The following is a 27,904-nucleotide window of genomic DNA, read 5'->3' on the forward strand; positions in this document are numbered from 1 at the left end:
AATGATTCTGGGTATATTAAAGTAAACAAAGTAAAAAAACTGGCTCTCTGGATGAAAAGGCTAGACAATAATGATTAATATAACAAAAATCTCTCGGCTTATTGGTTTTCACAGTGGCAGCTGCATGGTGTGTTGCTAGTACTAACCAGTAGACGGTGTAAGAGCAATAAAAGTTGTTTTTAAGAACAGCCCTGAGGCTCCAACAGGAATTTTTGACATCTGTAATTTTCCCGCCATGCATAAAATACAAGTTGATATATTTTCTAGCACTTCCTTTTGATTTTTTCAGTAGTGTGTGTGTGGGGGGTGGGGGGGGGGGTTTATTGGCAATATTTTGGGCTACTAAGGAAAAAATGGGTGTAGATTTCCTTAATGCTTAAGGCAGTTGATGCATCTCCACAGCAATTAGCAACAAAATCACCAGAAGCACTGGGTAATACAATACATCAAGGTGGATTTAGCAATAAGTTGAGGATGAAAACAATCCTAAGAGAAATCAGATAAGACCTCTTCTGGATCCTTATCTCCTTTAATTGGCTTGTTTCTAACAGGTTGTAGAGAAGGTAGAATGTTATTAAAGTTGACCTCTCCTTGCGTCACATGGGTCCTCCGTTTCCTCTCCCCCTGCCAGGTTAATTAGCATGCACTGGGGGTGGGGAAACCTGTGATGTTATGTTAACTGCAGTCATTAGTATACAGGGCACCCCTTCCTACTTCATTAACTCTTGTCAACTGACCACATGATCAGCTGGCTACTTCCTCAGGAGAGGTTGGGTCAGGTAGTTTGATGGCTGTTAGGGACTTACCTATGTGACTGTTGTCATACCGTGACTGGCGTGATACCATGTGATGAATGAAAGAAAAACATTTGTCTTTTGACACTTAGTATGCTGAAGCAAATATTGTCTTGAACAGATGTAGTATAATATCTGAGAAAATACCTTTATCCCTGGTTTATATTATTATTATTATTATTATTATTATTATTATTATTATTATTATTATTATTATTATTATCAATGCAGAGCTGTTATATAAAACTTTTGCATAGGTCATTGGACATAATTTTGATCCATGAACAATCGGCATTATTGTTTCATTAGATTAACAATTAAAATTTTAATTCAAGACTTTCTAATTTGTACATATCTAAATTATAAAATGTGTTCACTTTTACAGTGTATGATATAACTTAGCCAAACATCATTTATTTTGTACTTGGTAGCAGTCAGCTTGCTTTGGACTAGCCTTGATTTTATATCTTGAAGGTTAAACATGTTATCATTTCAAGAGATAAAACTGAGGAAACTATTGATAATTAAGCAAGAGTGTCAACTAGTTGCTAACAGCCTATCTGTGTGAAGTGAGTGTTTTATTAGCAGCACTTCTCAGTCCCTTAAAATATTATCATAACATGACACAGATGTTGTGTGGAGAAATTTAGGCTGATGCATTAAAGATTGAGTCGTTGCGCGAATTAACAAGTTCAAAGTTTCAATGATTTAAGGATTTAAACATTTTTGTCTGAATCCCAAAAGGTAAAACTGTGCCCTTCAAATTACTTGTATTGAGTGTTTATATCTCAGTTGTATTTATAGTCATCAAATGCACTGTTGAAATGAAGTAACAACGGGGCAAACATTATCAAGGCACTAATAAACACAGCAACTTAAGCTCCACTATCACATCATTTGATAAATGAAATAGAAATAAAGTGATTTCATTCTAAGTGTTATATCTAAAAGCTCACTTCCTCTGGTATGGTATATAGAACTATATTTGTGAAAAGAAGACACAAGATTTTATCTCTCACCAAGCTAGATAATTAAACCATGTGGAGGTGTTGGTGGAAGATGATGTAAAACAATAATAGACTGATCATCAAGCCTAATGACTTCCCCTTCCTCTCCATTCAGCTATACACAACTACATACACACACAGTGATTAAAAAATAGCAATAATTATGACTGACACATGCCAGTTTTTGCTCTGTTCAATCCCGTCTGAATGATTTAGATGATCTGTATACGGGAATGAATTATGAATATTTCCTAGATCTTGACATAAGCAATCCTAGGAATGGTTTGATGTGCCGAGAGCAGCTGTTGTCTCAGTTAACTGCAGGGATGTCACACAGTGGATGACAGCAAATCGTCTGTAATTGTACATGTGACAGCAACTCCACCCATAAAACTAGACTCAGTTAAAAGGAGGATTTTTTTTAAAGTAACAATTACATTGGAGATAGGTTACCTTTCTGAGTACAACTCAGATGCTGCAATGAAGCTGGTGCTGAAAAATAATGTTGCCAGACACTGAAACTGTTTGAAAATGTTTGCGCAAAAAGTTGCAAGGAAAATATGAAATAATCAAGAAATTTATTTATATATTTATTTATTTTTTTTCCAAAAAGTTATTTAGCTATTTTCATCTCTTAATGAGACACTAGATAGTTTGCAGCAGCTTTAACTTTCAAAGGGTTGATGGTATTTGAAATATCATGTCTTAATTACCCTTGTCCCCAGAACAGAAACATAGTGCCAGCTGTAGACTGCAATCTAGACTACAGCTGAAAATAAACGTGCAAAATGCAAAGAATTTGTCTATAGTACAACAGTTCTTAATTAAGGTTTTATTACATGTACATAGGCCACTACTCTGGGTAATGCTCATGACATTTATTGTTTTCATTCTTCACTAAGCCAATAAGTTAGTACCTGGATGTTTTGAAACCAATTCTACATTATGTTTGCTTAATAAATAAGAGATCCATTCTCTGTTAGCGCACTGGTATTCTTAGTAATATCAGAAGTATGGCACATTTTGATTAGTTGCGGTAAGTGCAGAGGAAATACCATAAAGCTGGCAATTGGAATGAAACTGGTCAAAGAGAACTCAGTGCTTTTCACTCCATTGTAAGTGTTATTTGACTGATATTAAATTAAAACCTCACACAAATTAATACGCACATTAAAATTGACACAGAAAACCTTGGCTTAAACAATTGTCTTTAGTAAGTTAGGAGTAGTCAAACACTTTGTAATTGGAAAGTAGCATATATACTCATTTAAAATTACATTTATATTGTCATTTGTCAGGTGGATGCATATGTTACAATTAATAAACTTTAAACTATAAAATGCATAATACATCTTAGCAGATTGATCACAAAATATATTGAAACTTCTCTCCTTGTACCTGCAGTATCAAGGTAGACATGATGATGCAATTGGACTGTCGAGTATCAAACACTTGATTCAGGACATGTCAAAGCTTGTTAGTTTGATGGGTTCTAGATTTTAGAGAATAAAGATTCATTAAATTAATTATAAAATATAGATTTATAGAATTGTTAATGCATATGTTAAACACATGGGGTAGTATATACCAGTGGATCGCACAAATAAGGTCCCACTTTTTTGACTGTCATATCCCCTACACACATACTGTTGGTTGCATTATTTTAATTTAAGCACTTCAAATTCAGTAAATTATTCAATGATGAAATGTACTATTGCAAAGTTCTGGTAATTTTGTTGTTATTTAAAACCTTGAATTGAAGTGATCACTACTTCACTGTAAGAATGAAGTCTTCTTAGTTATTAGGTGGGTTATATATTTCAGTTGTCAGGTATGAATCCTTCTCCAATTTCAATTTAATTACACTTACTGACAAATGTGTATTTTTTTTCATATTTTAATGATAGGTTTTGAGTTCCAGTCTATAATTTTGATTCAATGCAATATTCAGTTGTATTCTATACGTAACCAGGGGATCGTCAGACTGAATACAGATGCTACTGTTATAGTGTGTGAACTGGGGTTATGTAATGTGTGCGTTGATCAGTATCAAAGTTGTCAGCCTGAATATTAGCCACAAAACTGTGATTCTTTACTTCATCAGTATTTCCATTCTTGATATGTCTTAATCTTTCTTGTGGGGTTAAAACTTAGGGTAATGTTGCTGTCATTTGAGGGTGAAGAAATCTTATGTTTAAATGCATATGTTTGAGTATGTTTGAGAGACACAGGAGTGGGGGGGGGGGGGGGGGGGGGCGAGTAGGGAACCCTTTGCATGGACCACATAGAGATTTCTTCACAAGAAATTAATTCATAACTGGCTTTTGGAAGTGAGTTAAAGAGAAGGGTGGAGATGGTGTTTTGTGTGTGTGTGTGTGTGTGTGGGGGTTACAACCAGTGTAGAAATCTTACCTAAAGTAGTATCTTTAAACCCAAATGAAAAAATGTTTTTTGAGTTTTTGACAAAAATATTAAAGGACAAAAGTAATAGGCTGTAGAAAGTGTAAACTGTTGCATCATTCAGCCTTGCATCATACATTCCACCTTGGTACAAATTTATCCTAAGGTAGAAATATATGACAGCATGGAGATAAGAACAGTACGAGAGTCCACTTCTCAGCCCTTCCCTCTTCCTTCCACTGTTCCTTCATTAGTCAGAAATGGGGGTGACTCCCTACAAGGCTTAAGAATCTGGATGTCTTTATTTACTGCACCCGAACTCTGTATTACTGATACCTGTATTACAGGTTATCACCATATTTCACACACAATTTATGGAGTTGTACCATTCTTGAAATGTTGTACCCTGGGGCAGAAGGAATTCATCTGCCTGGCTCCCCTGTGGTTTGTGGGATTCTGTCTCAGCCCATCCTGTCTATAAATTAGAACCAACCAGCCCCTCCCTGGATGAGAGATAAGTAACCATTGGTACTTGGGTGAACAATATGGCCGTCAGCAAAACACGTTAAAAAACAGACAGGCATCACAGGGTGACTTTGAAACACCAATACAGGGCCAGCCCTCCACACCTCCAAGATTTCATCAAGATCCAAGATAAAAACCTGTGGTATCTAGACAATCTCTTAGGAGATAATCCTTGATGACAGAGGAGATACAGTCAGTGGCGGGGTGGCACTATTCAATACTATCACCCCACAACTGTCTCTGATGGACAAAAGGGATAGAAGTGAAGAAGATGAATGGGGCAATATGGTGTAGTTGAAGTACACATCATCATGGCTTAGAACTATTAATTTCAAAGTTCTTTTTACAGGGTTTATACTATGTGCCCTGATTTTATTATCTACATATCTACCCCTACATCAAAAACTTCTTTATAAATGTATTGACACAGTAGGTTTGTCCCAAAGTGATACACTCAATGCACTGTGTTCTCTTTGGTAATTTGAACTTCAATGTTATCCTCTTTTCCCCTATTGATAATATATAGGTTTATCTCTAATGCCAAAATAAATATAAAAAAATACAAATAAGATGCAAGAAAGCTGATATCACGTCTTTACTGATCAAGTTTATTGTACATACTGATCACCTATTTATTATCTGTTTTCCTTTTATAAAAATGTAATGTACAGTTTTCAAAATTTAACTTATTATAAACACATTGTTAACATTTCTCAAATTTATGCAAATCTATTATTTTTCTTTTAGGTCGTTATGCAGTTGCTGATGCTAATGTGACAGGGGCGGTGTTGAAGAGCCCCTGGTTTGATCAGAGTGGCCCCCACTGCCAAGTCCACTTCTTTATGCATGTGGTTGGGAAGCAGGTTTTAATGATAAGGATACACACGGTTTCCAATGGCACCAAGACACTGAAAAATGTCACGGCTTTCTTGGAAAATAGGTGAGTTGAAAAAGAGAGAGAGTGAGAGAGATGAGTCGATCACTTGATGTTTCACAAGGATAATAGAACAACAAAAAATATATTTTGGGGGAAGATATTTGATAAATTTAGTTTTTCACATTTTAGATAATGACTTTTTGAAAAAATGCTGTGAATGAGGCATATTTTCTAACATGTCTTCATATTTCAAAAAAAAAAAAAAAAAAACTAACCACAGGGGCAAAATAAGCCATTAATAATTAAGGTAGTGAGCTGTAGTAGTATTGGTGATACTCTGTTGCAATTTGCCTAAGAGGTGTGAGAAATGACATCGTAACCAATTCCCAGTATACAGGGGGGTCTTTATGTGAAACAGCGCTGCCCGGTACTTCCTAGCACCATTAAAAAAAAAGAAACGACAAGAACAAAGCTGGGAAAATAAAACAGAGGCAAAGATATTAGGATAAAAAGTAAGAAAAATGAATGACCCCAAGCAATGAAAAAGATCATACTGAACTGACACCGTTTAACAAAGCAATACATAAAACGACATGACAGGAACTTGTAGATTGTTACTACTTCTCTGAAAGTGCACTTGACTTGTTATAAGTACATCAAAGTTCGTGGCAGATCTTTACAGACTTTACAGAGAGATTGGCTTTTGGCTGTGGGCATACAACTGAATAATATCTTTCTCCCCCTAGTCTGTTATTATTGTTATTATTATTTGTGCGAGTTCTGCCATGGGAATGTACATGTACAAGTGTTACTACATTGACTACACTACAGTGCCACAAGGCGAAAATCTCTAAAAGAATATTTTTATGACCAGACACGGGCTAACACTTTTATAACAACAGGTGATGTAATTCATTGTAGTTCCCTTGCAGCTATCGTCAGTCACTGGCCCATTGCGTGTTAAGATGAAGTCTTAATAGCTTCCGTAAAGAAAGGGGATCTCGTGTCTGTCTGGAATCTTTACTAGTGCATTCTCATAAAGGTTTTGACACTGTTAATGGAAACTGTCTGGAATTAATGTCAAGAAAAAATGAATATTTTCTTTAGTTTTAATGTACTTAATCAAGAGGGTTTTGCATTTGGTTTGGCCATATTAATTACAAACCTTCTGTATCTGCTATATCTAGCCTCTGCCTTGTCATTTCCATGCAGCATGATGTGTGTTCTGATGAAAGACAGAGAAGACATTAATATAGCATTTTTGTTGAACATAATTTCAAGAATTTTTTTCCCAAATGTATGCACACACACACACACACACACACACACACACACACACACACACACACACACACACGTGCATATATGCATTTACAATGCACGGCCACAAACAAAAATTTAAACTCTCTCAAAATGTTTAGTTTGTGAGTGTGTTGTTGGAGGATTGATGGATGTTTTGATATTAACTGTAATACATTTCTTTTAACATATCACAGCTTTTAACAGAAAACCACACATATTAAATTTCTACTTCAAAAAGTGGATCATATTTTGTTGTAAATAATCAAATTTTATGTGGACAAATATTAATGTGGCATTTACTGCTAATAGTTTTGCCAAACATATCATGCACAAGTGTTCAACATTGGCTACGAAGTGCTGACATCAAGACATGAAATGCACTTGACATTGGACGACTAATTTGTACACGTACACGGTGTTCTCAATTTTCCTTCAAGCTATCTTCTGGGTTATGAAGAAATGCAACATGGGCTGGTGTCCAGACACTCAAAATACTGCACAAAAATGATTGACACACTTCCAAAGTTAACTGGAATGATTATTATTGTCATAGGACTGTATTTAAATATAGATTTACAGTCCAAAATACCATTAGTTATCAATCTGTTACCAGGCTGAGTTTCTGGCCAAGATACGGGTAATCCAAGTACCATTTTTGAAACTTCCTCACAAACTTTTCTTTAATTAGAATACTGCCCTAATGAAGCAAGCATTTCCAGGTTTCAGTCATCTCAATTCTAAATTAGATGATATTTCCTGATACTTTTAATTGTCCTAAATAGGGTGAAATGAGGAATTAGCTGTTTGGTGTCACTGAACTTAAGCGTGAGGTACGCAGTCAAAAAACAAGGTGATGTTTTGTGGCTGCAAGCAGAAACAAGCTACTCTGAAAATGTTGTAAACATGTAGAATGATAAACTGCTTAACACCTGTGAAAGTATTGGAAAATGCAAAGAGATAATACGTAAAACACTTTGACTGAAGTCAAATCTGCAGACGTTGAGTTTTATTGTTTGTTGCTAAATCAAATACAGAGTCTTGTGAAGGAAAAAATAAGCCCATAAACCTAAATCAAAATCAGTGCCAACTAAGACTGTCATCTGTAAAAATTATGTAAAATTTAAATTAAAAAAATCATTACACATATTTTGATTTCACATCACATGCACTTGCATACATCTGAGAAAAAAATGATTTCATTTGGAACTGACTTGGCTAAAGTATCTTTTAAAATGATGCCAACTTGTAATCATCCTCATCACAATGTAAGGTGCTATTCCACTTTGGCCTTGACTGTGGCACGCTGGGCAATGCACATGTGGTGTATGTGCCAAGATGTCCCTGGCATGGCGTACTGGTGTGGCACCAGTCCTAGATCTTATCTTACAGAAGTGACTGTCTGATGAAATGAAAAGTTTCCACATTCCAATAACTCTGTGAGATGCGGAATAGATTGTTCTATTGAATTTTGAATCTATCTGCACAACTCCTCTATATCCCCTTACCTGATTGCAAGAAGAGATGGAGATCTTTATTGAAAGTCAAGCCTAAGATGATTTGTAGCTATTTATTTATGATCAGATTAATACCAGTGAACAGACAGTGATGTAATGATGGACTGGTAACAGATTTTGATTAAGACCCTGGATGAATTGAAAAGAAATTTAGTCCATTTATATTTGACCATTTTTCCATATCTACTAAATTCTCTCATCTCCTATCCCTCTCTTCTTTTAGATGCGGTATGAATGCATATCCTATGATGGTTTTAAATGTAAAAATTGCTGTCCTTGAATTTAGTTTGAGTCCTTAGGTTTTTTCTAATGGTTAACAGATTTTTCCATTGACTTAATGTATTTTAAGTTGACTCAGTGCATTTATTGATTTTAGTATTATTTTGGGAAATTTTTCAGCTGGGAAGAACAAGTAGTGAATATCGGCCACATCAGCGAGCCTTTCCGTCTTTTCTTCATAGCCCTGAGAGTGGAGGGAGATGATAGAGCACATATTGCAGTGGACACCATTACCCTGCCCAACTGTCACCCAGGTACGGAATTTTGATTAATTTTGATGTATAATTCTACGAATAAAACAAATCAATTTACTGTATCTTGCAACGATAGGTTATCTCAGCCAGTTTTCGTTATGATTGAAAACTTGCTGATATGAAGGCAGTAAAATTGCTGGGCTTAATTGAGTGGTTTGCGGCAGGTTTAAGGTATAATATAGATGGATGGATTTATTTGAAATGTATGATTTATATGATTTAAATTGAAGGTCAGTTTGTAAAAAAAAGTGAAAAATATTGATGGAGTTTGTGTAAAATAATATGTTGTTGAATCATGCTCTGATCTTAGGTGAGATTCAGATGCTCATTATCCTTAGCTACAGCTGAAAATATGTTCAGTTTATCTTACATTTATGAGATAACATATTTCAAAATTGAAAAAAAAAAAAAATATAAAATGCAATAGGTAATTGAAAAAAGTCTCAGTAGGTGCAAAGAAAAAAAATTAATGGCCTATATTGACGGTAATTTGTCCGTAAAGGGAGTGACTCCATTCATCAAGTGTAAGTTGTAAGAGGATCTGCGGATGAGTAAAGGTAGTAGTTTACCTGTCTTCAGTGTCAAAACTCACTTCCTACTATGTCCTGCTGCAGGCGTAGGAGGCATGAACGGATATGTGAAAAGGAATTCGTGAGAGTTAATACTGGTCATATGACATTGTGAAAAGTGAACATTAGTGTTTAATTTGCGAAGTTTAACACTTTGGCTTCCCTCATGTGGTATATGAATAAAATATGACATTGTAATTATAGTGTATTTTCTAATCTGCTGATATATTATATAACCAAGGCAAAAGCTTGGTCATCCATTTTTTCTACTTTCTTTTTAGCTTTAATCCACCTTTCTTTCTGTTTCTTTCAACGTTTCTCAGGAGAGACAAAATTAGAGTTGATTCACTATGGGACCAGATTGCCTATGGCAGATTTAGTTTACAGTGAAAAAGTCTGAATAGTGTGTGGTTTGCGGTGTCCTGGATGTATGATTATCATTTTTTCAGCAATGTTAGAATTATAGTGCCTGCCTCCTATGGAGCTACTGTTAGCAATGAGTTGTACTGCCGAGTTCGGAATTTTGCCTGCAAAACATATTTTCATTGACTGTTATACACTGACACTCTGCGTTGGGGGGCCTAAGCTTCATTAAACAAACCAGTCTATGCTAATGGCCAGGTGCGTTGAGATGGAAAAGCTCAGGCGCTTAGAAGAAGTATTTTTATCTTTCCAGCTTGAAGCAAATCTTTGGAGACTATAGGTGACTGGGAGAGTCAAGCTTTTTAACCTTATTTTATTACTATGTTCATTATAATAGACATGCAATAAGGCCGTAGTGAATCACAGGCAACTGCATCAAAAAGATTGAAGGTATTATTAGGTGCAGAGCAGCCCTTATTTTAGCTTTTAATTTATATTTCATAGCCAGGGTAATTCTCACTTAGAACAGCAAGAAAGAAATTAATTTTGGAACTAATAGGGCACAGAGAAAATTACTGGAGAGTTTTCATGTGGTGGAATATAAAGTAGTATATTACTGATGTAAAAGGTTAGGAAGGGGGATCATATTACACTGATCTACAGTAATATCTCACCTTGATTTGAATGCTTTTTAAATCAATTTTACAACCCCAAAAAGGGTTTATTTATATTCCTTAAACTTTTATAAAAGTAATCTGTATAATGAGTGGCTTTTAATTCAGAATCTTGATTAGGGTCAGTAACAAAAATGTAAAAATCATGAAATAACTGAATGTTGGGTAGATTAGTGAAGTGCCTTAGATTTCTGCGCAATTTCTGTATTGGATAAGTTTAAATTGTTGACGGGTAAAGGATCCAAAATAAAAATTGAGTTGATTGGTAACGAGTGCTGCATCATTTCAGGGTTAGATACCTTTATATCAGAATTATGTTGTGGTGGTAAATTATGAAAAATCTACAGAGAAAAATATGTTCATAAGAAAAAGTGCAAGAAACTATGCAGTTCAGTATTTTTCAAGTGTTGTTTGAATTTTTTACTGCCATTCTGGTGACAATTTCTATTTCTTCTTTTCATTATTTTTTGTAAATGTGGTTTCAAAACTATTTCTGCTATTTCTTCCTGGTTATACTAAAAATCTCTCATAACAAATTTGTTATTATGCTCCTTTAAAGATTATCGTTAATACTTGAAGGATGTGTCGCAATATTGACACTTGCCTCGCAGGCTGTTTAATGCCTACGGCCGAGACGTGTGTCAGTTTCTTTAAGTGTCACTTTATGAGGCAGATGTCCCCATAAAGTCTGGTAATTTCTCCTTTTTCATTTTATTTTCACTTCACACCTGCGTGCTACAGAAAAAAAAATGGTGTCCCCTTTTCAGGGTCCAAGCTGTGACACATTCATGACCTCTTGCTGTGAACTCCGCTGTCAAGTTAGAATGTGATTTATTCAGTTTGATTTATTATCTGAATGTAAATTTTTACTACAGTCTAGCAAATATTGAGTTATTAAAAAGCATAATAAATAACATAGTGGTCTTCAGTATAGAATGTTAAATTTGTTTTTGAAGCAAAATCAATATGAAAATCCTAACCATTATGAGAGAGAGCGAACAACACTTAAATGAATTTTGTTACATATTGACGTAATATATGAAATGTGACAGAAATCAGCGTCAGCTGTTGGTGAGAAATGTTTCCTAAGTGTGATAACATGAGCTGGTTTCATGAAATATTGCCTTCAGAGATTTATGACAAGTTTTCTTGCCTAATTTTACAATATTCCAATACACCATGTGTTGATTATTCACCAAGTTTGTCACATACAGATTTTTGAAAAAATAGTCAATCTTGGTTGGAGGTATGAAGTAATATTTGTTGACAAGGTAGTGTACTTGTTTAGTCATTTTAGTCACAGTGAATAATGTTTATAGTTGATTGTTCCTAGTAATATCTCAGGTCCAGCAATATTTTATATATATGTGCTATTTTCATAGATGTTATGACTACAGTAATATTTGGTCACAGACTTAATGACAGCTAAACACAATCTTTCGTCAGTTGCAATTAGCCTGTAATTAATTGCTAAAATGTTTTTCTGCCCCCTCCCCACCCCCACCTAACATCTACCCTCTTCTTGGAATCCCCCATTCAATCTGGCAGTATTCCAAAAAGTCAATTTAGAAACCAAATCAACCATTTTATATTACTTTATTTTTACTGTCCTGTAGAAGAACTAGTTTAGTATTCTAAGGGTGCTTTCCCAGAGATTTAGATCGATCTAAAGATTAAGTTTTAGATTGACCTAACTCCCTGGGGGTTCACGCTAAATTGCAGTCAGCCGAGCAGGCACCATAGTTAATTACCCCCTTACAGCTTTTAGTAGGCAGGACAGACGCTTAAGCCGGCCAAGCTGACAGTAATCTAGTGAGACTCCCCACAGGGATAGATCGATCTAAAAATCTATGGAAATGGGGTGTAAGCTTGCCGTTGTGGTGTATGGTGGTGGACTGGCCCTCTTCATTTAACCTCTTTTAGAAATAGTTTCTATGTATGCAGGAACATGTTCCTAATACAGTACAATTAAAAGTCTTTGTGGGTTTTCTTTGATCACTGATTGCTGAGTTCACACATATATTTCTATAGATTGCTGAGGTGCAGGGAGTAAAATTGATGCCCTTTTTCTTGATCAAATGTAAATTTTTCAATGTCTAAAAATCAGTGCAGTTTTCAGCTTAGAGTTCTTTTGCAAAACAAGGCTCGGATTCATTATTGCATGATATAGGAAAGTGCCAGAAAACTGTGCAATTGTGTTAAGTTCGTTGACAAAGACATGGAACATTTGCCTTAAGGTGTGATTGCCAGTAATAGCCATGTTCTTGGAATTAAAACAAATCCCCAGAGATCTGGTGTTGTTTCATCAAAGTAAAAGTGGGCAGGAGAATGGACATTATGCCACCTTAACTGAAAAACATTCTTGAAAATATGAACATAAAAATTCACCTTCTTGGAATAGCATCCCACAATTAATTGGTGTGATCTTTGAAACTAAAAGCTTTAGATGTACATTTCACGTTGAATTAATGCTGTTTTTAGAAGGATTACCTTTATGGCCAAATCTAGGTAATGAATGGTGGGTAAATATATCCTTTCCCCTTTATTCTTGTCTATTTCATTAAGGCACCATGATTAAAAGTTAAGAACTTAATCCTGATGAGTTACTGGTGATTAAGATACTTTCAAGTTTGAAAGCAGTCAAGACACAAAGTTAAGTAGACATGAAAGTCTTCTTGATTTATCCAGAAATCCTGATATATGGGTATTGATGCCCCAGACACCCATAAATAGCTTTAATTTTTTTTGTTTTTCTTTAAGGATTCACTTTTATCTTGAGTCAAAACATTAAATATTAAATAAATATCGCTTGTGTGTTGTAAGATAATAATTTACAAAAATAAGAGATAATTTAATGGCTGATGAAACACATTACTAATGTTGGTGTAATTCATAGCTGAAGTTTGTAAGTTTATTTATTGTGTTATTTCTAGATGTTCCAGTACGCGACACGTGCCACCTGCACCAGTTTATGTGTGAAAACCAGCGCTGTGTTGACAGAGCTCAGGTCTGCAACATCAACACAGATTGCAGCGGAGGAGCTGATGAGCTGCAGGATTGTGGTGGGTTGTGACACTGAATGCTTGAAGCCTTACATTTCAATACAGCATAGATTCACTGTCATTTCATTGTATAAGTTTTTCAACTGGTAACTTATCAGATCCCTTTAGTCTACATGCCACAGTGTGCAGAGTGAATATTTCACTTATTCTTTGAAACATTGTTCAGTTTTCAAAGGTTCAATTGCTAAACTGTCAAACAACATCATTTTATTCTAGATGCCCTGCCCAAAAATGCACATTGCACATTTGAAGATGGTTGGTGTGGTTGGAGGAATGTTGAAAGAGGAGATCATTTTGATTGGAGTAGAAACAGGGGGTCCACCCCTTCCTTCTCCACGGGGCCCCAGACAGATAACACGTTGAAAAACAAGTCTGGTGAGTTAGCTCAAAAACATGTTTCTTCAAAAAAGCGAAGTTAAAAAAGATTATTTTTTATTTATAGTTTTATTAAGTTTGTTCAAATTTAATATTTACAGCTGCATCAGTTATGAAATAATTCTGAAAAAAGGTTTTGATTGGAAGAAACAATTTAAACTATATTTTCACAAAATCACAGAGACACTGATTATCTTTTAGAATAACCATTAATTAGGCAGTATTCTGAGCACAAAGAAATAGCAAATAAGATGATGCTTCTTGGCCCTTGAGTTATCATCTGGACAAAAAACTACATATTCAGCCAAGCTTCTTCTAAAAGCAATTTATTGCCAGTGACTTATTGTCACCTGTGTCGGTTAACTTACATCTATTGGTCTGTCCAATAAACAGTTTATTGTCACGATGATTTCCATCGCCACTGTAACAGCTTGAGTGGCCTTAATTCAAGAATAATTGTTTTTATCTCATACCTGTCAGTAACAATCAAGAACATTCATGATTATTGTTCTTAATGTAAAGCAATACTGGCAACATAATATCAGCAATTGGGTGTTATTTGACCTAGATAATAAAATATGTCTTCATCTTATCTTAATTTCAGCAGTGTAAATCATATTCGTTTCATTTGTACCAAAGATGATTTATCTGAAAATTAAAAGCCAATGTTTACAATAACTAGTGTACCGCTGTCTCATGTGTAATGGTCTTACAGCACTTGCTTACTTACTTACTTAAGCTCTTTGCCAACAGATCACACCTCTAGCCATGCACTATCTGTTCTCCATGCAAATCTCAATACTTGTGTATTTCTCATACAGCTTTTGTAACTTGTATTGCAGTGCATAGCAATACATTGCATTATTTTATCATTCAAATCCATATACTATTTGTATATTTATATTTTTATAAATACATTGTAGTCACTATCTATTTTGATATTCTTTTAAATGTTTTATAATGATTTTGTAAAATAATACAGGCAATCAAAACACGTTTTCTCCACTTCGCAGGCTACTATTTATACATCGAGGCCAGTAAGCAGCAGCCACTTGACACCGCTATCCTGGTCAGCAGCAGCTTCCCGCCCCCTCCTGCCATTAACTTTATACCATCATTACCATATTACCAGTCTTGTAAGGTAGGATATAACTTTATACCATCATTACCATATTACCAGTCATGTAAGGTAGGATATAACTTTATACCATCATTACCATATTACCAGTCTTGTAAGGTAGGATATAACTTTATACCATCATTACCATATTACCAGTCATGTAAGGTAGGATATAACTTTATACCCTCATTACCATATTACCAGTCTTGTAAGGTAGGATATAACTTTATACCCTCATTACCATATTACCAGTCATGTAAGGTAGGATATAACTTTATACCCTCATTACCATATTACCAGTCTTGTAAGGTAGGATATAACTTTATACCATCATTACCATATTACCAGTCATGTAAGGTAGGATATAACTTTATACCATCATTACCATATTACCAGTCATGTAAGGTAGGATATAACTTTATACCATCATTACCATATTACCAGTCTTGTAAGGTAGGATATAACTTTATACCATCATTACCATATTACCAGTCTTGTAAGGTAGGATATAACTTTATACCATCATTACCATATTACCAGTCTTGTAAGGTAGGATATAACTTTATACCATCATTACCATATTACCAGTCATGTAAGGTAGGATATAACTTTATACCCTCATTACCATATTACCAGTCTTGTAAGGTAGGATATAACTTTATACCCTCATTACCATATTACCAGTCATGTAAGGTAGGATATAACTTTATACCATCATTACCATATTACCAGTCTTGTAAGGTAGGATATAACTTTATACCATCATTACCATATTACCAGTCTTGTAAGGTAGGATATAACTTTATACCATCATTACCATATTACCAGTCATGTAAGGTAGGATATAACTTTATACCATCATTACCATATTACCAGTCATGTAAGGTAGGATATAACTTTATACCATCATTACCATATTACCAGTCTTGTAAGGTAGGATATAACTTTATACCATCATTACCATATTACCAGTCTTGTAAGGTAGGATAGCTTAGGATGTATGGCAGAGAAAGGTTCCCATTGAAGCCAGCAACTTGTGGCTCTTTCATGAAAAAATGCCCCAAATTTAACATAGTGTCTTTGAAATGGCAGCCAATTTAAAGATGGAGCTCAAAATTGACTTGAGTCATGATTATCTATTGCAGAGAACTTATTTTTAAGAAATGATATACTGTATCTCTCTTTCTCTTTTTCTCTCTCTCCCTCTCATATATATATATAAAAATAATTCTAATGATAAGCATTCATTTGTAAATGTCTTATAACTAAAGTGCCTTTATCTATCACCTGTTTCCAATCCTTTTGTTATTTCCTCTCTAGTTGAGGTTTTTCTACCACATGTATGGACGTAACATGGGGCGTCTGGAGCTAGAAATGGTGGAGAATCGTGGCAGAACCAGAAGAAACCTGTGGAAGGCGGAGGTTGGCAGGAGTAGTTCAGCATGGCAATATGTCGCCATCCCCTTACTTAACGTGACTTCAAAGTGAGTTGCTCATTTTTTTCTCCAAAAAATATGTTATTTAAAGGGTTTGTAAAAAATTAAATGTTCAGAATTTCAGTGATGTGTTTTTATCTAACAGTTAATGTTTTGGAATTATTCCTTGCTTCCTCAAACAATTTGGTATATTTATATGTAACTGTTAATGAATCATGTTTTGGATCACACATAGATAGACAAATAAGAAAGTTTGGTAAGTTATATTCACTTTCTCCATTGGTCTTATGTATATTTTCTTTCTACAGCATTTTTTTCTATTTTGACACAACTCAATGCTTGAATTTAATCATTAAGAAACAAAACTAATACTTGACATTTATGATCTATTTCAGCTACACTTTAGAATTTGTTGCCACCCGTGGCCTGCGTTTCCGTGGTGACATAGCTATTGATGACATCTCACTGTCACCAGAATGCTTTGGTCTGGGTAGGTAGTAGGAAAAAAACATTAGTTCATAGATTCCATTTTTCATTATTTAAAAGTTGATATGAACAGAAATCTGTTGGGCATGGATGCCTATCTATAGTACTATTTGTACTGAGACATATACAGCTAGATATACAGTTATGGTATGTATCCTAACAATTAAACCTAAGGTTTTGATTTACATGATGTATTATCCCAAATTTCTCTATCTTTATTATAATCATTTTTCAGGTATTTTGAAAAATGTAAACCAAGCTGCATTTAAATCAACACCAAGACCAGAAAGTGACACTGAAATCATTGCTTCTTTTGGTAAGTTTTTTTACAACCTATTTCTGCCATATTACCATATTTGGCTGCATTTCATGATTGTCAGCACGAACACAGCTAGTAAAGGCTCAAGTGGCAATTTTCTGGCATTTTCTCTTTCCATGGTTATCTCAAGGAAGAATTGCTGAAAACAGTGGAATGAAATTGTCATTAAGATAATAGAAAAAATCTAGTGTTAAGTTTAGTGATTGAATATTCTGAAAGAATCCTCAGCTAAGTTGGTGCCAGACTTAATGTGCTTATCGTGTCAGTTAAAGTACAGTAGTATTATCCAGTTTTTAGTTTTATTATGTCAAAACATCATTTACTGGGTATTTTGCTTCCTGCATGAAATTGATATCAGATGAAGACCAGCTAAACCTCATTATTCCACTTTATTTACTCTCATATTGCCAATGAAAATTTTAAGCCTAATTTGTCAACTTGAGATAATCTGTTAGGTGTTAATACCCATGAACAAGCCATTATTAAGATCTTCCTTCAATTTCAGGAAATCTGTCGGTGCTTGTGTCCAAGGAAATCTCTCATATTATCACTTATGCCAATGAGAAAGTAAAGGAAACAAGTGAGTTCTTTGATTTGAGCTATAATTGGCTCTGCTGTAGATTTAAAGTGAAACATTATAATGGTATAAGGTTGTGTGTAATGTAATGTGAAGCACTGTGCAGAATGTAAAAGAAAATATATGGTAACATTGATTCTCAATATATTTCTCAATATATTTTCTCATGTTATAATACATAATACCTAATAGATAATGCATCATACAATTAATGATGTAAAGAGACTTATTATCATCCTGTAAATTTAGTTCCCATAGCTCAAGTAGTGCATGTGGATTCACACATAAACAGTGTAAACAGTGTAATGCTGACTACAGAAATGTAGACATCAGATTGTATTAATAGCAGTGATGTACTTTATGTCACTCTGAAACATTTACTGTAACCCTGCTTGAATCAAAGGGTATCATGGAGTCACTTGTAACCCATGTATTACAGGGTACCATGGAGTCACTCAAAACCCCCCCAAAATACAGGGTACCTCTGGATTCACTTAGAGCCCATGTTACACTGGGCATCCCTTTCAACTCACAACCTGTGTAATACAGGGTACCTATATATGTGACTATGATAATCATAGATGTAACCTGTTCATATTCCAGCCTATAGGTTTACACCCTGTGGATCAAAGGGTGCACATGGCCCCAATGGAGATCAGTGTTATACTGAGTATAGGAACACAGACATGAGGGTGACAGTGGAGGAGGGGGGACAGTTCACAGGGGCACAAGTTTGGACAGTTCCTATCTCAGGAATATACACGTAAGTTTATCAAAATAATTCTTTCAGTGATTTTTGCGCCAAATTTAAATGTGCATGAGAAAAAGGCAATTTTTTTCTAACAAAATATCATTGGTCAGCCAATCTTAGCACTTAGATTTGATGTTTTATACCATTTCTAGATAGGCCACACTTTCAGATATTTGTCATTTTTAAGGTCTGAATTGGTAAAGATAATTAGGATATATAAAGATATGGAAATATCACTATGGAACATTTTCAAATGTGTATAGTTTATCTTTAATGGACAGTTATCCAGTTTCTGATAACTTCAAACTTAAAACCCACAAGGAAAAGAGAAAAAGGAAATAACATTTGCTAAAATGGTTTATTGACATATTTGAAAATTGTTAATAAAATTATATAATTGGTTTTTTAGTTGATATAAAGTATTTAATTGCATATATACATTCATAAGTAATAATGTATATGAATATTGCAGGTTGTCAGCCTCAGGTGCTAGTGGGGGATATGGAGTCAGGAGCCACACCCCGGGGCATGGAGCCACGGCGGCTGCCAAGTTCTATCTGAAGAAAGGACAGAAGATTTACATGGTAGTTGGACAACAGGGTGAGAGTGCCTGTGGAAGTGTGAAGGTTAGTACATTTTCTGCTATTTTTAAAATGCAAAAATATGTCTTAATAAAAATAGTTTCTTGGTGTGTTTCACCTTTTGTAACATATACTGATGTATTGCATTTACAATGATCTGGACGATGAAATGATTAAAAATCAGTTGGAGCAAGTATGTTATTAACCCCCCCCCCTCATATTTCCAGGAGGACCCAGCTGCAGCTAAGAGATGCGCTAGAGCCCTGCAGACAGACGCCGACACTGTCAGTAATGGAGGAGGTGGTGGAGGAGGTGGTGCCACCTATATATTTACGGTGAGTTTATAAAACTGAAACATCATCTGTTACAAAAATAATCATTTTTAGAAAGTAAATTTTTCATTTACAGGATTCCTTCTTATTTTGTCAGTGTTATGATAATCATAGTTACTAACATATATAGGATTTTTCAATTCTTATATTTTTTCTACTTGAAATATTTATGTATAACAGTAAAATTCATTATTATTGGTTGCTAATACAGAAATAATTTTTTAATGAATAATAAATATCTGTTTTTAGTTATCCTCCAACTCAGAACTGCCGACCCTGTTGTTAGTAGCAGGAGGGGGTGCTGGCGCTGGTTACTATGACAACATAGCACATAATGCAACCAACACAAATCAGCCTGCTGGGAGAGGCAGACACGGAGTGGAAATGAGGGACAACCCTGGTGAGCATTTATGACTGACTCTGATTTAAGTAAAAAAAATGACTAAACATATTGTATTTCATAGACTGATGTAGACACTAATTTTTTGCTTATTATGAAAATTTGGCACTTTGTGATGAAAGCTTCTTTGATAATTTTTTTAAATGACAAACAATATTTTTTAATGTATCAGCTGACTAATCAATTATATCTCTATTTGGCAGGTGCTGGTGGTGGTTGGAAAGAAACGTCACAACTTCTCCAGTCTGGAAAGTCACTGCTAGATGGCGCCACTGGAGGCTCTAACTGTCCCAGCAGCCTGTGGAGTATTACTGGAGGATTTGGTGGAGGGGGCGGAGCTTGCACAGCAGGGGGCGCTGGAGGGGGGTACACAGGTGAGAATATTAAATTGATCATGGATCTTAATCATGAAAGTATACCACGTGTAGTGTCATGTGGACATGTTACCCATTCTTGAAGAAAAGTAGATTTAGGCTTCGTTCACATGCAATGTCTATTTTCTAAATTCTATTTTCTATTCGCGGTATGTCTTATGATCATGGTCTGTGACCTGAATATCCCCCGGCGTAATTACTGGCAGCGCGAGCCAGTTACTATAAGTTACTATAAGTAACTGGCTCGCGCTGCCAGTAATTACGCGGCGGGATATTCAGGGCACAGACCGTGATCATAAGATAGCGCGAATAGAAAATAGAATTTAGAAAATAGACATTGCATGTGAATGAAGCCTTAATAAGTTTTCCCAAGTCTCATTAAAATTTTTAAAAATCATTGTGCACATTAAAAATTTTTTAAAGTTTTCAACCAGTTACATTTTCATCACATTTCAATCAATTTAATTCTTTGTTCCTCAGGTGGGAACACTAGTTTTACTAACAGTCCGTATGACAGCGGTTTTGGTGGAACCTCATATATCAGCTCTCAGGGTATAGATATTACTGAAGAAACTGGTAGGTTTTTATTGAAATTGTCCTGTTAATTAGAAGGAACAAGTACAGTTTAAGCCCAGCTTTGACAGGGTATTAGAAAAGATCTGTGTTGAAGCAAAAAAAAAAAGATTTGATGTTCAATATTTGTCAAACTGCTTTGTAATACATAATATAGTGAAATTAATTTTGTCATGTGTTCAAAGCTTAGACATGTACATAGTAACAACCCTTAGCTGAATTTTCATAGATTTTTTATTTTTTTAACTACTCATATAAGAAACCTGTGGTTCTCACTTCACTATTGTCATATATCCAGGTTTGCAGTCCAACTTTGGAGATGGTTTTGTCCAGGTTTACCTGACTGAGGAGTGTAGCTGTGGTTACGACTGCAAAGTAGATGACCTTTCCTCTGACCTGTACCACTGCTACTGCCCAGATGACCACACCCTAGCCCAGGACAACTCCACCTGTCTAGGTACCATATAGATGATTTATATCTCAAAACATGGTTCTCCAAATAATTGCCTTCGAAAAAAAAACAGACTACTAGCTGTAATTTTAGCAAAAAATAGGCACTGATGAGAGAATTTTAAAAACAAGTTTCCTTTTTGATTGACTTTGTTATTTTAAATGTGTTCTTCTAAATAGCAAAACTTTATTTCTTTGCTATTGACTATGCATTAAAATGTATTTTTTGCCAAATAAAAGATAATAATATACATCTATGATTTGATGAGGTGCTTATTCAATTATGAATTGTTTTATGTGAGAGGGAGATTACTCTTAGTTTTTACTCAGTGCATTCTTTACTCACAAATCTGTCTGCTGACATCTATCCCCAGTCAGCTGTCGTGTACAGGAGTGACCACTTTAATTCACTGACCTTTCTGACATTTTCAGTTGTGCCCCAGTCACTGTACCAAGCTGACATTTCTGTCACTCACATCATCGCCATGGCAATGGGTGGGATAGCAGCTGTCGCCACGTTCTTCGCCTGTGTGGCTTGCGGCGGTAAGTATGCAGCTGTGTACGAAGGGTTTACAGAATGATTTGGGTCGATTTTGAAATGTTTTATTGAAGGAGGTGGTGGAGGATTTAATAATTTTTCATGTATTTGTTTTCTTGATAGCAAGATGTATGAAGTAGGTTTGTATCTATCATTGCTTCTAGTTGTCCATCATATTAACAAAGATTGGGATTTGAAATGAAATTGGTATAAAAGAAAGTATTTATGTTTTCCTAGACATCAAGCCAAATTTTTTATACATTCTTTTTCTACTGAGGCCATAATATATCTTCAAATCTCAAAATTATGTCTATGATAATATTTTAAAGAAATAAGTTTGCATTAACAATTGAATGAAAAAAATGCATTATTCCTATGTTTCCAGTCCACTATCGTCACAGACAGATGGTCAAGGGGTCCAAACTGGACAAGGCACCACACCGCACTGACCAACAGCTGAGCCGACTCCGCCAAGGACAGATCTCCCTCCCTCTTCCCACAGAAATGAACCCAAACTATGACTTTGGCTTCTCCAGTGGCCAGCTGGCAGAGCTGAGGGATATCCCTAGGGATCACCTGAAGCTAATCAGGTAGGGATGGCCTCTAGGGATGACAGGGATGGATTATAAATAAATCTTTTGAAACACTTTTGTATATAATCATATTTCAGTAGTTGATTTGGTTTATGTGAATATTGTTTTCGTTTTAATATTTAATGGTGTGTTTGATTTTTTTGCAACTATTTACCTTTTTCTTCATATTCAGAAAATAAGAATAAAATCTCTTATTAATTATAACATTCATATGACTGAACAATGACTCTTATAATTATGTATAAAAATATAATGTGTATAATGTATTTTGACAAAACAGACATGTTATTCACTGAGGTTTTATCTGATCTTCCAGAGCCTTGGGTCAAGGTGCATTTGGCGAGGTTTACCAGGGCAACCTGTCCAACGCGTCCAGAGGGTCACGTGACATCCCAGTGGCCGTCAAGGTGAGAAATGATACATTGTATAACTTTTGATTATTTGATGTAATGACTGGTTTTATAATACAGTGATCTGTTTCAAAATGTAATAATCAGACCTATAGCAGAACAGCATAGAGTACATTAGGCGATAAGTTCCATATATTTTTAAGTATAAATGGAACTGACCATATATACTAAGATAAAAATATATAACCTCATACCTGTGCTTACACACACACACACACACACACACACACACACACACACACACACACAGAGAGGTTTTTATGACTTTATTTACAAAAAGAGTCTCTCTATATAATAAGATGGTCTTTTGTTTCAGACATTGCCTTCTCTGTGCACAGACCAAGCTGAGATGGACTTTTTGATGGAGGCCATGATCATGAGGTACGGGGGATTTCTATAGTACCTCTTTTACCTTGGATGGATTATAAATGATGATTTAGTCTGCTCTTTTTCCTGAAATATCATGTTTTAAAAATTATTATTTAGTCAGCTCTTTTCTGCCTGGAATATTAAATTTTGAATTATAATTTTTTTGCTCTATTGCAGGGAATATAAATTTTTATTATAATTCATTCAACTCTTTTTCTTGGAATTTCAAAATTTTAGTTATATTTACTCAGCTCTTTTTCCTTGAACACATCACTTGTCAAGTAATGATTGTTTTTATTAATTTCACATTGAGGTTCTTTCCTTTTTTTAGCAAATTCCATCACCCCAACATAGTACGCTTTATTGGCGTGTGTTTTGACAAACACCCCCGGTTCATTGTGCTGGAACTGCTGGAGGGTGGTGACCTGAAAACTTTCCTTAGAGAAGCAAGACCCAAACAGGTAATAATTTAGTTCTCTTCCATTAAAAACAAATTTGCCTGTGGGAACCATAACTTAACAAAACTGGTATAACAGAATTCATTGCTGAATGAAGGGGAAAGAAAGACGCTTTAAATATGTATATTTGAATCCATAAATTTATGTGACAAATGTAAAGTTAGAGAACACATACAGTAGTACCCATGACACCCCTCTGTTTTTCCAGAATGAAGCCCCCAAGGTCAGTATGCTGGACCTCCTAAAACTGGCTATTGATGTGGCCAAGGGGTGCCACCACCTTGAAGAACACCACTTCATCCACAGAGACATCGCGGCCAGAAACTGTCTGCTGACCAGTAAAGATGCTGACCGCGTCGCCAAAATAGCTGACTTTGGCATGGCAAGAGATATCTACAGGTAAGTGAAGGGCTTTAGGAGTGTGTTAGATGTGATTGTGTTGGGTTGTGATCACAGGAGTGGTTTTTATGCCAGCAAAGGACGTGATTAGATTCTTAAATCTGAAATATGCCATTCTGCAGTGGTTCTAATTGGGTGTCCAAAGTCAATCCAAAACTCATTTCTCATTATTCAAGCATCTTTGTTCACCATCTTCAAAATTATATCAGGTGAAGCACTAGTCAAAGAGTTATGGCATAATTAACAGAGAAATGTAAAGATGATATTTTACATATATTTTTGGAGAATACGTATTTTAAAGAAATTAACAAATGTGACATTACCTTGCAGAGCTGATTACTACAGAAAAGGTGGGAAAGCCATGCTGCCAGTGAAATGGATGCCCCCAGAAGCATTCTTGGACGGAATTTTTACTTCAAAAACAGATGTCTGGTAAGTTGTGTACAATAAATAGGTAACAGTAATATAACAGTATAATGTTAATGCCTAAGGGGAGTAATTTTTTAGTTTTAGTAGCTGCTATTGTCGTAATTTTTTTTACCAAGTACATTTAAGTGCTTTATCAAAAAAAAAAAAAAAAAAAGATTTGATTTTGCAAGTTAGTTTAATATGAATTCCTCATCTGGCACTCATTATTTTATCTATATATTAATTTTTTTTTTCAGGTCTTTTGGAATCCTGCTCTGGGAACTGTTTTCTCTTGGCTATATGCCGTACACAGGGCGAGGAAACCAGGATGTCATGCAACTAGTGACATCTGGTGGACGTATGGACCCCCCTGAAAACTGTCCACCTTCAGTGTAAGTATCCCTGCAGTGGTACATCTAAACATTGCTATGGTATTTTAGAGGGAAGTATTAAACGTCTTTTGAAATGACACAAAATGTATTTTCATCTGTGAAGTAACAATGTCACCTAAATGAAATGATTAAGAAAAGTGTGATGATAATAACACGTTTCATTTGGTTTTTCTTTCAGTAATTCAGTTAATTTTGCTCTTGTTTTTTCCAAAAAACAGTTATAATTTAATTGTAATTTGTTTTTTAATTATTATAGATAATATTTAGTTTTTTATTAATACATTAGCTTAAATCCATCTATTTTTCCATCTTCCAGATATGCTATAATGGTGCAGTGTTGGCATGGGGTGCCTGAAATGAGACCAAATTTTGAATCCATCATACACCAGTTAAACCAGTGTCTACAGGTAAGATAGTACACCTCTTGGCTCTCATGATGTAATGAATATCTTCAAGATCAAGAATACAAGAACTTTGACATCAAAATCAATGCTTTAATTGTAAAAAAATTCTCAGAGTTTATACCATTACTTCATTATGACGGTATAATTATTTTTCTCTATAAAGGTACTTCAATGTAGATAGACATAATTCTGACAATATGTGTTGCATACTTAAAACCCTGTAATAAATCTATTTGAAAAGATTGACAGGAATTTTATTTTTCTATTTTCTAGGACCCGTGTGTGGTGAATGGCCGTCTGCCAACATTCAACATGCATCACAACCCAGAGCACGACATAACGATCATGCGCCCACACTCCAACGACCAAGTGGTCCTGACCGTCAAATCACGAGCTGCCAATAACGACACATCTGCCCAAAGCCAGGCAGACTCTGAGGACCCCAGTCAGCCATTACTGAGCAGTGGCTCTGAGGAGGAGGCGACAGGGGTGTCACAGCAGGAGACACCACAGGGGGGAGAGGTCTTTGACCAAGGGGTACATCACTATACAGAGCAGTTCAGTGGTCAGCAGTCCACCCTACGGAGCCCCTTACCTCCGCCCTCACCAGATCACGACATGTTTTCTTATGTATCTACAGCTCTACAGCAGATCCAGAACAGACAAAGCATGAGTAGCACCAGCAGTAACACCTTCTCTGTCAGTGCAGAGATACACCATGGTGAGGAGGAGGGGGGAGATGAGGACGAGGAAGAGGAGGAGGATTTCAATAGAGGAGACAGTAGGAGGGACTATCATGTATCACAACCACTGTTACCAACTGTGGTGGCTCAGTCTCTGTTACAAGTGAATGATTCTCAGCCACTCAGTGTCCAGAGGTCAAGTCAAAGGTCACTCAGTGACCAGAGGTCAAGTCAAAGGTCACTCAGTGACCCGAGGTCAGGCCAAAGGTCATCCTCCAATGTGTCCAGCTTGTGTTCAATGGATCTGAGTCCGGGTTTCACCAGCCTCAATTCCTCCCTGAATCTCACTCCCAGTGTGCATTCCAGCAGCTCTTCTGTGTTCTATGCCAGTAAAACAAACACTAGGTGCTCAGACTGTAGTCAAGAACAGAGCACAACCACCACTGGTGAAAGGTCCACTCCTGTGAGTCAAAGGCTTTCTCAAAGTCAATTAAATCTGAGTACAGAGCAGGGGACATCGAACAGTGCTCTGGACAGACCTTATTTATCTCGGCCCTGGTCACATGACTCGTCTACCATACCCAGCCAGGTGCTGGTACGGCTGACGGCCATGCAGAAAGGCAACGATAAACACAGGAGTGATTCTGGTGTGGATATGGACAACAAATCGGACACTGTCATTCAGCTGTCAGCCACTGAGGATTGTACTTGGATATAGGGGAATTTAAAGTTGTCAGACATTGAATTTGAAGTTAAGGGATGATTGCCCATGCTAGTAAATCAGATACTGAAAGTTATGAATCAAGGAAGATTAGATTTATGAGGTTTAGGGGATGATAATCGCTGAGCGAATGTTACGAAAGTGTTTAGAGGCACTCAGAGCTGGTGCAGATAAAAAGTCAGTTACACGTCTCATATTGTGAACATTTGTAATTAACGTTAATTAATGCTCCAAATAACTTGATTTCAAAAATTGGAGCAAGAGTATGATAAACATTACATCAATCAGTATTACAGAGGATAAGGTAATTTTTTTTCAAAATATTATCTATAACCATTTGATATTTTTCCATGCATGAAAAAAGATTGGTCTGATACATACATCAGTAACTGTCTTGAAGGGTAATATGAGCTTTTATATAGTAACTGGTAAAGCTGTATAATCAGTCAGTTGAAACCCATCAATTTAAAATGATGTGATTAAATTGAAACCAGATACAACATTGTTGAAATAATAACTGAAAAAATTGTTTTTACTGATATCTTGTTTGTGCAGATCTCACATTGTTATGATGCTTATTGTTAAGTTGTGTGTAAAGCTCTTTGTATTATACAGTATTTCCATATCTAATACCATAAAGTTCTTTATATCCTATATGTTATAATAACAGTTGTTTTGTATTTTAATATTCATAAATTATATTAGGACCTAGTCTCGGGAGATTCTAGGACTTGGAAACTAATTTAATTTAATTTAAGTCATTGTTAGTGATTCTTTAAAAGAATGACTTAATTGCAAAAAATGGCATGGATGAAGCATCTCTTATAAAGCTGAGGTGCTGGTTGAAAATGATTATTTATTATGATTTCACTACTTAATGCGGTTTGTAGTGGTAAGTATGATCGGATGTGTAAATAGTTTTACTTTGTATCTGCTCTTTAATGCATTAAAATGAAAATAAAAATTAAATCAAGATCTCATCATTTTTGGGTTCCAGTTTTCTATGTCATTAAATTTTATAATTTGTTATATTAAGCCCATTCTCAAAAACGTTTAATGAAATTACTTGGCCAAATATTGTATTTTTCGCGAATTACAGGGTGTGACAGCGAAGTGTGTTGACTGGTTGGAAAAT

The 27,904-nt window shown here is 35.4% G+C and overlaps 1 protein-coding gene across 4 annotated transcripts in view; it reads left to right on the forward strand.

The window, feature by feature from the left end:
• Positions 1 to 27,752, forward strand: part of LOC106155981 (ALK tyrosine kinase receptor) — a 36,451-nt gene extending 8,699 nt beyond the window's left edge. For 2 of the 4 annotated variants that reach the window (XM_013531033.2, XM_013531031.2), the window contains exons 2-27: positions 5,474 to 5,666; positions 8,819 to 8,952; positions 13,492 to 13,620; positions 13,837 to 13,995; positions 15,009 to 15,136; positions 16,436 to 16,599; positions 16,947 to 17,041; positions 17,273 to 17,353; positions 17,862 to 17,936; positions 18,537 to 18,696; positions 19,157 to 19,310; positions 19,493 to 19,600; positions 19,847 to 19,997; positions 20,201 to 20,371; positions 20,852 to 20,947; positions 21,243 to 21,401; positions 21,827 to 21,937; positions 22,318 to 22,522; positions 22,842 to 22,932; positions 23,252 to 23,316; positions 23,636 to 23,765; positions 23,971 to 24,161; positions 24,492 to 24,593; positions 24,827 to 24,961; positions 25,278 to 25,368; positions 25,639 to 27,752. In XM_013531033.2, coding sequence (XP_013386487.2) covers positions 5,474 to 5,666; positions 8,819 to 8,952; positions 13,492 to 13,620; positions 13,837 to 13,995; positions 15,009 to 15,136; positions 16,436 to 16,599; positions 16,947 to 17,041; positions 17,273 to 17,353; positions 17,862 to 17,936; positions 18,537 to 18,696; positions 19,157 to 19,310; positions 19,493 to 19,600; positions 19,847 to 19,997; positions 20,201 to 20,371; positions 20,852 to 20,947; positions 21,243 to 21,401; positions 21,827 to 21,937; positions 22,318 to 22,522; positions 22,842 to 22,932; positions 23,252 to 23,316; positions 23,636 to 23,765; positions 23,971 to 24,161; positions 24,492 to 24,593; positions 24,827 to 24,961; positions 25,278 to 25,368; positions 25,639 to 26,766 — 4,406 coding nt within the window. In that variant the 3' untranslated portion in view covers positions 26,767 to 27,752. The remainder of the gene's footprint in view (positions 1 to 5,473; positions 5,667 to 8,818; positions 8,953 to 13,491; positions 13,621 to 13,836; positions 13,996 to 15,008; positions 15,137 to 16,435; positions 16,600 to 16,946; positions 17,042 to 17,272; positions 17,354 to 17,861; positions 17,937 to 18,536; positions 18,697 to 19,156; positions 19,311 to 19,492; positions 19,601 to 19,846; positions 19,998 to 20,200; positions 20,372 to 20,851; positions 20,948 to 21,242; positions 21,402 to 21,826; positions 21,938 to 22,317; positions 22,523 to 22,841; positions 22,933 to 23,251; positions 23,317 to 23,635; positions 23,766 to 23,970; positions 24,162 to 24,491; positions 24,594 to 24,826; positions 24,962 to 25,277; positions 25,369 to 25,638) is intronic. The other 2 variants (XM_087006369.1, XM_087006368.1) reach the window with 2 other exon arrangements.
• The last annotated feature ends 152 nt before the right edge of the window (positions 27,753 to 27,904 follow it).

The sequence above is a fragment of the Lingula anatina genome, chromosome 2 (assembly GCF_051362555.1).
Source record: "Lingula anatina isolate TDL-2025a chromosome 2, LinAna3.0, whole genome shotgun sequence".
Taxonomy (NCBI): domain Eukaryota; kingdom Metazoa; phylum Brachiopoda; class Lingulata; order Lingulida; family Lingulidae; genus Lingula; species Lingula anatina.